General features: G+C 66.0%; 1 protein-coding gene across 1 annotated transcript; it reads left to right on the forward strand.

Annotated features, from left to right (window-relative positions):
* The first annotated feature begins 518 nt into the window (after nucleotides 1-518).
* On the forward strand, nucleotides 519-12,974 carry LOC128838417 (fibroblast growth factor 18-like). The gene is made up of 5 exons (XM_054030592.1): nucleotides 519-1,265; nucleotides 1,351-1,381; nucleotides 8,864-9,041; nucleotides 11,329-11,435; nucleotides 12,091-12,974. The coding sequence occupies exons 1-5, from the start codon at nucleotides 1,234-1,236 to the stop codon at nucleotides 12,349-12,351; spliced, it is 609 nt and encodes a 202-aa protein (XP_053886567.1). The 5' UTR covers nucleotides 519-1,233; the 3' UTR covers nucleotides 12,352-12,974.
* Nucleotides 12,975-14,122: the final 1,148 nt, after the last annotated feature.

The following is a 14,122-nucleotide window of genomic DNA, read 5'->3' on the forward strand; positions in this document are numbered from 1 at the left end:
CCCCGATCCGCTCCCTGCTGCACAGCGCCCCCTAGTGCCCCCCAGCGCCACCCGGACTGCCGGGGAGAGCCCCCTGCTGCACCCCGCCCCGCTCCCTGCTGCGCAGCGCCCCCTAGTGCCCCCCCAGCGCCGCCCGGACTGCCGGGGAGAGCCCACTGCTACCCCCCGTCGCACAGCGCTCCCTAGTGCCCCCCCAGCGCCGTGCGGACTGCCGGGGAGAGCCCCCTGCTGCCCCCTGCCCTGCCCCCCGCCGCACAGCGCCCCCTAGTGCCCCCCAGCGCCGCCCGGACTGCCAGGGAGAGCCCCCTGCTACCCCCCGCCCTGCTCTCTGCCGCACAACGCCCCCTAGTGCCCCCCCAGCGCCGCCCGGACTGCCGGGGAGAGCCCCCTTCTGCCCCCCGCCCTGCTCCCTGCCGCACAGCGCCCCCTAGTGCCCCCCCAGCGCCGCACGGACTGCCGTGGAGAGCCCCCTGCTGCTCCCCGCTGTGCTCCCTGCCGCACAATGCCCCCTATTGCCCCCTCCCATTGCCCGGCTGGTGCACAGGCCAGCGTACGTTGGCCTGGTACCCCCAGCACCCTCCCCCGAGCCATGTGACACAGGACTGCTCTGGCTGCAGAAGGGACCGGGCCCCCCATGGGGTCCTTCCAGGCCTGCTGGGACGTTGTCCTGGCTGTGGGGGGGTCTCCCAGCAACCTCGACCCCTACCCAACTGGGCCCATGCCCACAGCCCTGGCCAGGCCCCCTGCGCCTGGCTCTGGACCCACAGAGTGAAACGGAACTGAGGGGTCATCCATTCTCACCCCCGCCAGGATGCATGTGAACCGCTCTCTGCCTGCCGGGCCCTGATGGACACAAGGAGGTGGCATGGGCCGCCCCCCGCTGCGCTGGCACCCTCCCCTGGGACTGGGAGCAGCGTGGCCACGGCCCCGCTGGCTCTGCCGGAGCACGGCGCTTACGCTGCAGCCCCAGCCCTTGCCGCGAAGCTGGGCTCTGGGCTCCATGCCCGCCCTGGCACCCAGCCACCCGCAGAGCGAGGAGAAGCCGGGGGGAGAGGTGCAGAGCCCTGAGCGGGGGGCGCTGCCCTGGACACGGCTCCATGCACTGCGGGAAGGACCAGGGTCCGACCCAGGGCCCCTGCTCCATCACACCCACTGGCGCCCCCATGGCGGTTGCTGGATAAGCGCCCCCGGACCAGCCGCTGGGTGCAGGCTGTGGGGTCCCACCTGGCCGTGATGCCTCTGCCCCTGGGCCGTCTCGCCTGCCTGTAAGTTCCCCGCGCCAGGGGCCGGCAGGGCGGGGCAGCGTCTGGCGGGGACGAGACTAACGCTGCCTCTCTCCTCTCCTGCCAGGTCCCTGCTGCTCCTGCTCCTGCCCGTGCAGGTAAGTGCTGCGTCTGGCCGGGCACAGCTCTGCCAGGCCAGGGAAGAGGGGCCGGGCATCCCCGTGGCCCCAGCCCCAGGCACTGCACCGGCGTCTGGGCAGCTCTCAAAGCAAAGTGGAGCTGCAGCAGTTTCCTGGCGGAGTCGGTCCCTGCGGAGCCATGTGTCCAGCCTGGGAGCTCGTCCCACAGCATCAGGGACTGGGGGGGGCAGTTCCTATCCCCAGCTCTGAGAGGAGAACGTGGGCTCTGGTGGATCAGAGTGGGGGTGAGGAGCCAGGACTCCTGGGTTCTGTCCCCAGCTCTGCAGGAGAGAAGCAAGCAAACGAGGTGTTTTCAAATGGCTCCATTTAAACGTACATCTGGGATCCAGGTGCAGATTTACAGGCGGGGGGCTCTGTCCTGGGCAGCAGGAATGACAAAGAGGTGGGGTCTGAACATGAGCTCCCAGCATGTGAGCCTGGGATGCAAACAGGAGACTCTGGAGAGGTGATTTCCCCTCTGGCTCTGGCGATCCTGTGTCAGGTCTGGTGCCCACCGCTCAGGGAGGATGGTGATAACTCGGAGAGGGTCAGAGAAGAGCCCCGGGACGGATTGAAGGGCTAGAAACCTGCTCTGAGTGAGAGACCCAGGGCGCTCGGTCTGTCTGGTTTAACACGGAGCAGGTTCAGGGGCACCGTGATCCCAGCCTGCAGGAACTGGGGGGCAGATCTCTGACTGGGCCCAGGAAGGTCGACCGCGGACCAGTTGGCTGGACGCTAAAGCGAGAGTCAGCCCGGGACCAAGGGACCTACCAGTGAGGGTTGGGACCCCTTGGACTGTTTCCCAGGCACGTCTACACTTAAACCAGCTCTGCGGCCGTGCTCCAGGGCAGAGCGGGGGGGCTCCCAGGGCTGCGGTAATTCCCTCCCCCCTCTGCGAGTGGCAGCAGCTGGGCCGAGGGAGGATCCTGCCGCCCGCCTGGGGTGGGCACCACGGGGCTCTAAGGGGCCGGGGGGCTGCTCTGTCACTGCGGTGGCAGGTCCGTATGGGCATGGAGCCGGGGGCCCGACTGCAGGATCCCAAGGGTCCCGTCTGGCCTTGGAGCCTCTGACTCTAGCGGGGGGAGGCTGGGTTCCATTAGTGGCTGTGCCCCGGGCTCCTCCGGGGCGTGGGGCTGCCCCCCTCCTTCTCTGTCCCCCGGGGGCTCCCTGGCTGTGCCCTGGCTGGGCTGTGGGGAGCGAGGCTGGGGCTGCCCCAAGGTGCTGGGGGTGGGGCGGGACTCGTCCGTCCGGTGAGCGCGCTGGCGAGCCCTGCCACGCAAAGTGCCGTTGGGTGCCAAGGGACTGGAGCCCTCGCCGGGGCCAAGGGACTGGAGCTGGGACAGGAGACAAGGGGGGGACCTCGGAGTGAGAGAGGCAGGGCCAGCAGCTCCCCCCACCCCCGCGGTCCCATGGCCAGGAGCCTCCCCAGCCCCCCTCTGGGCCCCCTGCAGCTGGGATGTGTGGGGCCCTGACCCCACTCTTGGCAGCACAGCCGGCGCCCCCCCTGCTGCCCGGGGGAGCCTGGCCCTTCAGCGTGGGGGTGCCTTCTGCCTCCTGTCCCAGCCCCACTAGGGCTCGTCCCAGGGGGCGGGGCCTATCAGGAGGTAACATTATGAGTGGTTTTACCGGGCCTGTCAGAGGCAGTCCATGTGCTGGCGCATGAGGGGCGGGGTGGGGCCAGGGTGAGCAGCCCGTGGGGCTGGCAGTGGGGCAGGGGCTGGCACATGGGGACAGTCGATTAATCGGAGAGGCAGCAAATCTCCAAGTAACACAAGGCAGCTCTTTCCACCGGAGTGGCCAGTGGAACTGCCTGCCACCGTGTGCTCCGGAGCAGGTGGTCCTGGGCACTGTTTGAGCCAGGAGCCCAGGATAACCCAGCCTGCCCTGCCCATGCTCTGTGCCCGCTGGGCTTAGCCACGGGCACCTCACTGGCCCCCGAGTCACCGCGCGGTTCAGGGAGCTGCGGAGACGTAACTAGGCCAGCTGAGGAGGAGGCAGCAAACTCCCGCCATGAACGAGGCTGCTGCTGGCCCCTCCCGGGGCGTCTCTGCTATGCTGCCGGCCGTGCCCAGCTCGCCTGCACTGTCTGCCCCGTGGGCGGGACCTGGGCCCCAGCTCTGAGCCCCTGGAGCCCCCACCCCAGCTCCGCTCCCGGCTGCTGCAGCCCCTCATTAGAGAGCAGGTGTGCCGGGGCCCTGGCTGCTCCCCATGGCTCGTGCAGACACGGCGGGAACTGTGCCCTGGGGTGGGGGCTCAGGCAGGGAGCCGCCCCCATCAGTGCCCTCCCAATGCTAGGCAGGCGCCCACCCCTTGCCGTCAGGGTCGGCTCCAGGCACCAGCCCACCAAGCATGTGCTTGGGGCAGCACCTGGAGGGGGGCAGCGCGACAGGGCCCCGGCCGGGCTCGCCGCCCTCCCCCCAGCGCTCCAGCCGGTCGGGGAGAGTGGAGCCCCGGCCAGGCTTGCCGCTCTCCCCCCGGCGCTCTGGCCGCCGGGGGCTCTCCGCCCTCCTCCCAGCGCTCCGGCCGGTCGGGGATTGCGGGCCCGCAGCCGGGCTCGGCGCCCTCCCCTGCCGTGCTGGGGGGGGGCGCCGAGGAGGGGGGGCGGTGGGTGGCTTTTTTGCCTAGGGAGGGCGCCGAGCCCGGCTGCGGGCCCGCAATCCCCAACCAGGAGGCAAAAAAGCCAGAGCTGGCCCTGCTTGCCGTCACTCTGGTGGGAGCCTGGTTAGATGCCTGTGATGGGCCCTGCTGCCACCCACTGTCCCCTGCCCTGCTCCTGAGACACTGGGCGGGCGAGGATGGGCGCCTGGAGCTGCCATGCCGGGTGGTGGTGGTGAGGGGGCTCCCGGGCGGGCGGGCAGTGACCACCGGCGGACTCTGTGCCAGGGCAGCCTGCAGGGGTGGGTGAGTGTCCCTGGGCTGGGATTCCCTGGGAACGTGCTACTGCCATGGCCCCGGGTGACTCTGTTCCAGCTCTGTGGCTGGCCGGGCACTCTCCCATTGTGCTGTAGGGACTCGTGCTCCCAGCCCTGGGGCCCCGGGGCGCCTGCCCTGGGCGCTCCCCTGGCCTGGTCGGGCAGGGTCCAGCCATTGGAGCAGGTCAGAGGGGATGTCTGGGAAGGGGCGAGGAAAACGAAGGTTGCAGATCTGAGCAGACTAGCACAAGCTGCCGAGAGGGGCTGGTCGAGGGGGGGGGGGGATGCAGGGCCCAGCCTGATGGGCTCCCCAAGCCATGGCCTAATCAGCTCTGGGGATGGGAGGAGGCTCTGCCTGGACCCAGAACTCAAACCTGACCGGAGGGTAACAACCTGCTGAATCTGGATGCTAGTGGAGCTGCTCCCTTAGCTCGTGTGGTAGCGAGCTATATGCGAACTGACAGTGCACGCAGGGTGGGGCTTTTGTCACTGTCATTCTGCCCCACGGATGGGGGCCCGGTTCTCCTGCCATCCCCCGGGCGGAGCAGTTGGCTATGAGCCATGCACACGCCCCCCGCTGCGAGGGGGCCGAGCTCTGGCCTTGGGAGGGTTTCACTGCTGCAGCCAGCAGCCCACGGGGTGAGGCCAAGCCGCGGCTGGACCCTGCCTGGCTGGGGCAGATGTCGGGTCTCCTGGGGATTGTGCGTGAGCGAGGACCCGGGATTTGATGCAGCCTCCCAAGGCACCATGGCCACACGGTTGGTAGCACGAGCTGGCGCGTGTGTCTCCCGGCTGCTGTCTGCCTGTCCCCACCCCCTCTGCTGTCTCGGGCTGGGCGCGGCACTGAGCCGGACCTCCCAGGAGCGTCCGTGCAGCCCTGGTGGGGGGAGGGTCCTGGCTGGCAGCGCAGCTCCCGGGCAGCCTCATGGGCACAAGGACAAGAGCCTTAGTGCCAACATCTAACAAGCTCCCTGAGCCAAAGACAATTAACCCCGTTACAAAAGAGCCGGGAACAAGGTGCCAACCAGAAAGTGGCTGGCAGGCTGCCCAGGAACCAGCGACGCCCGAGGGGCCCAGCCTTCGGGCCAGCACGGCTGGTGGCAGAGACGCCCCGAGAGCTGCTGGCAGTGCCAAACACCCCCCGTCACTGACTGCAAGACCCCCCTGGGCCAGGTGGGGGATCCACCTCGGCACCACGACAGGGCCTGGAGCAAGGGCGGAGCGGAAGACTGGAGGCTGCCCAGCAGTTTGGGACCTGGCCTAGGACACAGGACACCTGAGTCAAGCATCCTGCTCCGCCACCGAGCCTCCTGTGCCCTTGGGTGCGTCATGCAGTCTCTCTGGGCCCTTCTGGTTGAACATCTGCCCCACTGCCCAGGGGAGCGCGTGGGGAGGCTCCGGCACTGAGCTCATGGGCACAGCCTAAGAGCTGTGATTGGAAGGCCCCAGGGTTTGGGGGACAGCAGATTCGGCTCTCGCCCCCTGGGGGTGGCCGGTCCTGGGGCGGGCAGGGCGTGGGCTGCAGCAGTGCGGGGCTGTCATTGCTGGCGCATGACGAGAACGTTAAGGCTGCAAAGTCGAGCCCCCAGAGGCTGGGAAAGGCCAGAATTGAGCACAAATGAGGCATCAGCTGCTCTCAGTTCTGGGTCCCAGAGAAGCCACTGTGGGAAAGTCCTGCTCACTCCCTGCCCCACTGGGCTGGAGCATGCCCAGTGCAGATGGATGACTTTTCAGAGACTTATAACTTGGCAGATTTTCACAAGGACAGCAAAAAGCACATACGATCATAGAATCTCAGGGTTGGAAGGGACCCCAGGAGGTCATCTAGTCCAACCCCCTGCTCAAAGCAGGACCAATTCCCAACTAAATCATCCCAGCCAGGGCTTTGTCAAGCCTGACCTTAAAAACCTGTAAGGAAGGAGATTCCACCACCTCCCTAGGTAACCCATTCCAGTGCTTCACCACCCTCTTAGTGAAATAGTGTTTCCTAATATCCAACCTAAACCTCCCACACTGCAACTTGAGACCATTGCTCCTTGTTCTGTCATCTGCCACCACTGAGAACAGTCTAGATCCATCCTCTTTGGAACCCCCGCTTCAGGTTTTTCCACATCCTTCTTGTAGTGTGGGGCCCAAAACTGGACACAGCACTCCAGATGAGGCCTCACCAATGTCAAATAGAGGGGAATGATCACGTCCCTCGATTTGCTGGCAATGCCCCTACTTATACAGCCCAATATGGCGTTGACCTTGGCAACAAGAGCACACTGTTGACTCATATCCAGCTTCTCGTCCACTGTTAACCTAGGGCCTTTTCTGCAGAACTGCTACCTAGCCATTCAGTCCCTACTCTGTAGCAGTGCATGGGATTCTTCCGTCCTAAGTGCAGGACTCTGCACTTGTCCTTGTTGAACCTCATCAGGTTTCTTTTGGCCCAATCCTCTAATTTGTCTAGGTCCCTCTGTATCCGATCCCTACCCTCCAGCATATCTACCACGCCTCCCAGTTTAGTGTCATCTGCAAACTTGCTGAGAGTGCAGTCCACACCATCCTCCAGATCATTAATGAAGATATTGAACAAAACCGGCCCCAGGACCGACCCTTGGGGCACTCCGCTTGATACCAGCTGCCAACTAGACATGGAGCCATTGATCACTACCCGTTGAGCCCGACGATCTAGCCAGATTTCTATCCACCTTACAGTCCATTCATCCAGCCCATACTTCTTTAACTTGGCAGCAAGAATACCGTGGAAGACCGTATCAAAAGCTTTGCTAAAGTCAAGGAATAACACATCCACTGCTTTCCCCTCATCCACAGACCCAGTTATCTCTTCATAGAAGGCAATTAGGTTAGTCAGGCATGACTTCCCCTTGGTGAATCCATGCTGACTGTTCCTGATCAATTTCCTCTCCTCTAAGTGCTTCAAAATGGATTCCTTGAGGGCCTGCTCCATGATTTTTCCAGGGACTGAGGTGAGGCTGACTGGCCTGTAGTTCCCCAGGTTCTCTTTCTTCCCTTTTTTAAAGATGGGCACTACATTAGCCTTTTTCCAGTCATCCGGGACCTCCCCTGATCGCCACGAATTTTCAAAGATGATGGCCAATGGCTCTGCAATCTCACCCGCCAACTCCTTTAGCACCCTCAGATGCAGCGCATCCGGCCCCATGGACTTGTGCTCGTCCAGCTTTTCTACATAGTCCCGAACCACTTCTTTTTCCACGCAGGGCTGGTCACCTTCTCCCCATGCTGTACTGCCCAGTGCAGCAATCTGGGAGCTGACCTTGTCTGTGAAGATAGAGTCAAAAAAAGCATTGAGTACATTAGCTTTTTCCATATCCTCTGTCACTAGGTTGCCTCCCTCATTCAGTAAGGGGCCCACGCTTCCCTTGACTTTCTTCTTGTTGCTAACATACCTGTAGAAACCCTTCTTGTTACTCTTAACATCTCTTGCTAGCTGCAACTCCAAGTGTGATTACCCTTCCTGATTACACCCCTGCATGCTCTAGCAATATTTTTATACTCCTCCCTGGTCATTTGTCCAATCTTCCACTTCTTGTAAGCTTCCTTTTTGTGTTTAAGCTCACTGAAGATTTCACTGTTAAGCCAAGCTGGTCACCTGCCATATTTGCTATTCTTTCTGCACAACGGGATGGTTTGTTCCTGCAACCGCAATGAGGCTTCCTCAAAATACATCCCTGACCCCAGGGCAACTTGCAGCCAAATGTCAGGTCCCTGTTCCGGAGCCTGGTGGCAGAGTGGTTGTGAGCCAGCCTAGCCCCTCCTCCCCCCGGCTGAATGGCATGTGACTGGTGTGCGACCCGGTGACGTTTCACAGTAACAGGTGGGTTTCTGGTGGAGACGCTCCGGTCCCGCTTTCAGGCTTCTGTCTGCAAATGTGGCACCTTTGTGAAAATGGAAGCCGAGATTTTCCGTGACCTCCTGCCCGAGTAGCTGGGGCTAAAGCGAAGCACCAAATAGCCGCAGGTTTGCAACACACCAGCGAGAGCTGAGGACAGAGCCACCTATTTTCCCAAACATGATGCCCAGCTCAGCTGATGTGGCCTGAGGCAGGCACTTGGCCGGGGGAATTTTGGCCTGGATGGGTTAAATTTGGCCACTGAGAACGGGGTGTTGCCGCGGGAAGCCTAAGCAGCTGTTCCTCTGGAGTCACTGCCAGTCTCCCGGCTGTAATCCTGGGGCCCGCAGAGACAGGCCCCGGCACTTGGCGAGTGGCCGCAGGGCTGCCTTGACCGTGCCGGGTGAACAGGGGACCTCCCAGCAGAGCCAGAGCAGAATGGGCAGGGATGGACGGGGCCCGTTCGGGCAGGGGCCTGGGAGAGAGACTGCCTGGCGGGGGCTGGGTAGGTCCCTGGCTGGGAGGGCCCTCCCGTGGGCCGTGGCTCCCTGGGCAGACAGGCTATGGGCCTGGCCAGCATCTGCCCTCGGTCTCCTCGTGCTGCGAGGGGCTCGGCATGCCCCAGCCCTCCTCCAGAGGGGCCTGACCCCCAGAGCCGCAGTGGGGAGCCAGGCCTGCCTTTCCCTGCAGGAGTCTCACCAGACAGCAGCCGACTTCCGCCTCTATGTGGAGAACCACACACGGCACCTGGACGAGGTGAGCCGCCGGCACGTCCGCGTCTACCAGCTGTACAGCCGCAGCAGCAGTGGGCACCTGCAGGTCCTCGGCAAGCGGGTCCGTGCCAATGGCGAGGATGGCAACAAATACGGTGCGGGCCTGGGGGGATCTCGGGGGGAGGGGGCTGCAGCCACGTGTCCTGCCCCCCAGAGCTCCCCTGGAGCAGGGGAGCCCGGCTCTGCCCTACATTGGAGGCTGCTCAGGAGGGGCCCATTGGCCAGCGCCTCCCAGTTCTACAGCCCCCATCGCCCCGCCCAGGGGTGCCAGCGAACCCGCCCGGGCCCGGCCTGCTCCCCTCTGGAGCTGGCGATCCCCCCGCCCCGACAGGCAGCGGGAACTGTGGCTCTCGGGTCAGGCGGCAGATTCCAGCCGTGCCCTCCTGCTCGGGGCCGCGCCCGTCTGCACCACCGACGGCAGCTGCTGGAGAGCGGCGGGCGGCTGCGCCCACCAACTGCCTAGTAAACACCTGATAACACGGCTCCTTATCCTGCCAACCAGCCGGCCCCACCGGCTTCCCAGGCCGTCCTGGCAGGGGCCCAGGAATGCCGAGTATCCCAGTCACGCAGCCCACACGCCAGCAGGGAGCTGCATGACCCTCCGGCCTGGGACACACTGCACACACCCCACTGCAGCCCGAGCCCCCAGCAACTGCCCAGGGCGCAGCAGGAGCCTGGTACCCAGAGACCTGCTCTGCCGGAGCAAGCACAGAGAAACGGGGCCCTGTGAGCCGGCAGCCAGCTCCCCACAGCTGTACTGGTGCCCCTCGCTCCCGACCCGCAGCCCCTGCCATGCCCTGCCGCCTCCCCAGCTCTGCCGGTGCCCCTCGCTCCCGACCCGCAGTCCCTGCCATGCCCTGCCCCCCCCCAGCTCTGCCGGTGCCCCTCGCTCCCGACCCGCAGCCCCTGCCATGCCCTGCCCCCCCAGCTCTGCCGGTGCCTCTCACTCCCGACCCGCAGTCCCTGCCATGCCCTGCCCCCCCCCAGCTCTGCCGGTGCCCCTCACTGCCGACCCGCAGCCCCTGCCATGCCCTGCCCCCCCCCAGCTCTGCCGGTGCCCCTCACTGCCGACCCGCAGCCCCTGCCATGCCCTGCCCGCCCCCAGCTCTGCCGGTGCCCCTCACTGCCGACCCGCAGTCCCTGCCATGCCCTGCCCCCCCCAGCTCTGCCGGTGCCCCTCACTCCCGACCCGCAGCCCCTGCCATGCCCTGCCCCCCCAGCTCTGCCGGTGCCCCTCACTGCCGACCCGCAGCCCCTGCCCCCCCAGCTCTGCCAGTGCCCCTCGCTCCCGACCCGCAGTCCCTGCCATGCCCTGCCCCCCCCAGCTCTGCTAGTGCCCCTCACTGCCGACCCGCAGCCCCTGCCATGCCCTGCCCCCCCAGCTCTGCCGGTGCCCCTCACTCCCGACCCGCAGCCCCTGCCATGCCCTGCCCCCCCCAGCTCTGCTAGTGCCCCTCACTGCCGACCCGCAGCCCCTGCCATGCCCTGCCCCCCCAGCTCTGCCGGTGCCCCTCACTCCCGACCCGCAGCCCCTGCCATGCCCTGCCCCCCCCAGCTCTTCCAGTGCCCCTCACTCCTGACCCACAGCCCCTGCCACCCCAGCCCTGCCCTGCTCCCCCAGCTCTGCCGGTGCCCCTCACTCCCAACCCGCAGCCCCTGCCACCCCAGCCCTGCCGGTGCCCCTCACTCCCGACCCGCAGCCCCTGCCACCCCAGCCCTGCCGGTGCCCCTCACTGCCGACCCGCAGCCCCTGCCATGCCCTGCCGCCCCCCCAGCTCTGCCGGTGCCCCTCACTCCTGACTCGCAGGCCCTGCCATGCCCTGCCCCCCCCCCCAGCTCTGCCGGTGCCCCTCACTGCCAACCCGCAGCCCCTGCCAGCCCAGCCCTGCCCCCCCAGCTCTGCCAGTGCCCCTCACTCCCGACCCGCAGCCACTGTCATGTCCTGCCCCCCCAGCTCTGCCGGTGCCCCTCACTCCCAACCCGCAGCCCCTGCCAGCCCAGCCCTGCCCCCCACCAGCTCTGCCGGTGCCCCTCACTCCCCACCCGCAGCCCTTGCCATGCCCTGCCCCCCCAGCTCTGCCGGTGCCCCTAACTCCTGACCCACAGCCCCTGCCAGCCCAGCCATGCCCTGTCCCCCCAGCTCTGCCGGTGCCCCTCACTCCCGACCCGCAGCCCCTGCCAGCCCAGCCCTGCCCTGCACCCCCCCAGCTCTGCCGGTGCCCCTCACTCCTGACCCGCAGCCCCTCCACAATCCTAGTCCCAGTTTTGCCTGGATTTGTGCCAGGCTAGGATGCTCCAGGCTCATTCATCTCTGCTCCCCCCGCCCGCCATGTCCCCTCCCTGTCACAGCCGCTCCTAACTCCTGCGCCTGGCTCCTTGCAGCGCTGCTGGCCGTGGAGAGCGACACCTTTGGGAGCCACGTTCGCATCAAGGGCAAGGAGACGGGCTACTACGTCTGCATGGACAGGAGAGGGAAGGTGCTGGGCAAGGTATGGGGCTGCCCTGGGCAAGGCGTGCCCGCTCCGGGGGGCACAATGCCCCTGTTCCTCCAGGGCTCCCCAGCACCCCCAGGCTGCCCCGGTCCCTTCCTGCTCCTCCCAGAGAGCCCAGCAGTGGGGGCCAGGCCTGCACCCCTGAGCCACCTGGGGACACCCCCACCCCCTGCCCAGGTGAGGGGGCAGCCAGCGAGTGCCCCGGCCCCTCCCCAGAGCCAGCAGGGTGGCTGGGCCAGGGCCAAGGGGCACCCAGGCTCACTGGGGGGCTGGGCCCGGCCTGGCAGCCTCCCCGGGGGGGTCACAATGACCAAGCCACACCCCAGGCCTAGGCCGGGCCCTGTGCTGTGGCCAGGGCTTCATGCGGCTTGACAGTGACATCTGCTGGCATCCCCCCGCCTGTGCCCCCCCAGCCTCCCCACTCACCCCCAGCACCCACACCTGCCTGCCTGCATCCCCCACCTGCCTGCATCCTCCATCGCCTCCCCCCTCGCCCACAGCAACCCCACCTGCGCTCCCTGCCCCCTCTCCACATCCCGCATCCCCCCCATCCCACCTGCATCTCACACCCCTGCCCTTCTGCATCCTCATGGCCCCCCACCGCCTGCCAATGCCCCCCACCCGCCTGTCTCAGTCTCTCTCTTTCCCCCAGCTGGATGGGCGGAGCCAGGGCTGTGTCTTCGTGGAAGAAGTCCTGGAGAACAACTTCACAGCCTTCATGTCGGCCGGGCACCGGGACTGGTTCCTGGGCTTCACCCGCAAGGGGCGGGCACAGAGGGGGCCGCGCACCCACCGGACCCAGCGCGAAGGGCACTTCATGAAGAGGCCCCCCAAGGGCACAGGGGGCGAGGGGCAGAGCCCATTCCGCTTCACCGCCCTCACGCCTCGGACTAAGCGGGCCCTGGGGCCCTAGAGCCAGGGGCCCGTGCCCAGCCGGTGCCCCCAGGCCATGCCCAGCTCAGAGCGGCGAGGAGACGGGCTCCCAGCATGCAACGCTCCCCCCGCCAGGCTGGCTCAGACCCGCGGGGGCAGAACTCCCAGCATGCAGTTCTGCTGCTCCGGCCACGCCAAGGAGGGGTGGGCTGCCAGCCAGGGGGGCGGGACACAGGCTCTGCCCCACATGACAGCTGGCTTGCAGCAGTGCATGCTGGGATGTCGGTCCCATGGGCTGGACACGGGAGAAGGAAAGGTTGTGGCCCCACAGCGCAGGGCATGGGCTGGGCCGGGCGCTGCTGCCCCACAGCTTGTGACAGGCGGGTCACCCCACACGCCGCACAGGGAGCCGGGCACTGCCCCATTGCCCGTGACAGGCAGGTCACCCCACACGCCGCACAGGGAGCTGGACGCTGCCCCACTGCCTGTGACAGGCAGGTCACCCCACACGCCGCACAGGGGCTGCCCCACAGAAGGGCTGGTTTCGTCCTGCCAGAGGGGCCGGCACAGAGCACCAGGCTGCTGTTAATTATTGTTACTAGAACTAGTTGATGGGTTAATTTAATTAAATATTGCCATGCTTAGCGTGGGTTTTAGGCCTGGGAGTCTGCTTCTCTCCCCTTGCGTCTGCTGCACTTGGGGAGAGGTTGGGCCGGCCTGGGGGGCCAGCTGGGCATGGCCCATGACTTCAGAGCTCACCAGGCCAGCCCAGGGCAGGGGGGGAGGATGGAAGGGGTGCGGGAGGGGTGGGAACGGGGGACGTTTGCCTGTTGGGGGGAGGGGAGGGGGTAAGAATTGCTGTGTGGGGAGGGGTGGGAACGGGGGAGTTTGCCTGTTGTGGGAGGGGAGGGGGTAAGAATTGCTGTGTGGGGAGGAGTGGGAATGAGGGAGGTTTGCCTGTTGGGGGGAGGGGAAGGGGTAAGAATTGCTGTGTGGGGAGGGGTGGAAACGGGGGAGTTTGCCTGTTGTGGGAGGGGAGGGGGTAAGAATTGCTGTGTGGGGAGGGGAGAGGCTGGAGAAGGGGGTGGGAACGGGGGAGTTTGCCTGTTGGGGGGAGGAGAGGAGGTAAGTATTGCTGTGTGGGGAGGGGTGGGAACGGGGAAGTTTGCCTGTTGGGGAGGGGAGGGGGTAAGAATTGCTGTGTGGGGAGGGGTAGGAACGGGGGAGGTTTCCCGGTTGTGGGGAGGGGAGGGGGTAAGTATTGCTGTGTGGGGAGGGGTAGGAACGGGGGAGGTTTCCCGGTTGTGGGGAGGAGAGGGGGTAAGTATTGCTGTGTGGGGAGGGGTGGGAACGGGGGAGTTTGCCTGTTAGGGGAAGGGGAGGGGGTAAGTATTGCTGTGTGCAGAGGGGTGGGAACGAGGGAGGTTTGCCTGTTGAGGGGGGGAGGGGGTAAGTATTGCTGTGTGGGGAAGGGTGGGAGGGGGGAGGTTTCCCTGTTGGGGGGAGGGGAGGGGTGGGAAGGGGGGAGGTTTCCCGGTTGGGGGGAGGGGAGGGGATAAGTATTGCTGTGTGGGGAGGGGAGAGGCCGGAGAAGGGGGTGAGAACGGGGGAGTTTGCCTGTTGGGGGAGGAGAGGGGGTAAGTACTGCTGTGTGGGGAGGGGGGAGGTTTCCCGGTTGTGGGGAGGGGGTAAGTATTGCTGTGTGGGGAGGGGAGAGGCCAGAGGAGGGGGTGGGGGCAGGGGAGTTATGGGTGGGGTGCAGTGGGGAGGGGAACGGGGGTTGGGGGACGGCAGGTATTGTGGGCCCAGGT

Source organism: Malaclemys terrapin, chromosome 5, assembly GCF_027887155.1.
Source record: "Malaclemys terrapin pileata isolate rMalTer1 chromosome 5, rMalTer1.hap1, whole genome shotgun sequence".
Taxonomy (NCBI): Eukaryota; Metazoa; Chordata; order Testudines; family Emydidae; genus Malaclemys; species Malaclemys terrapin.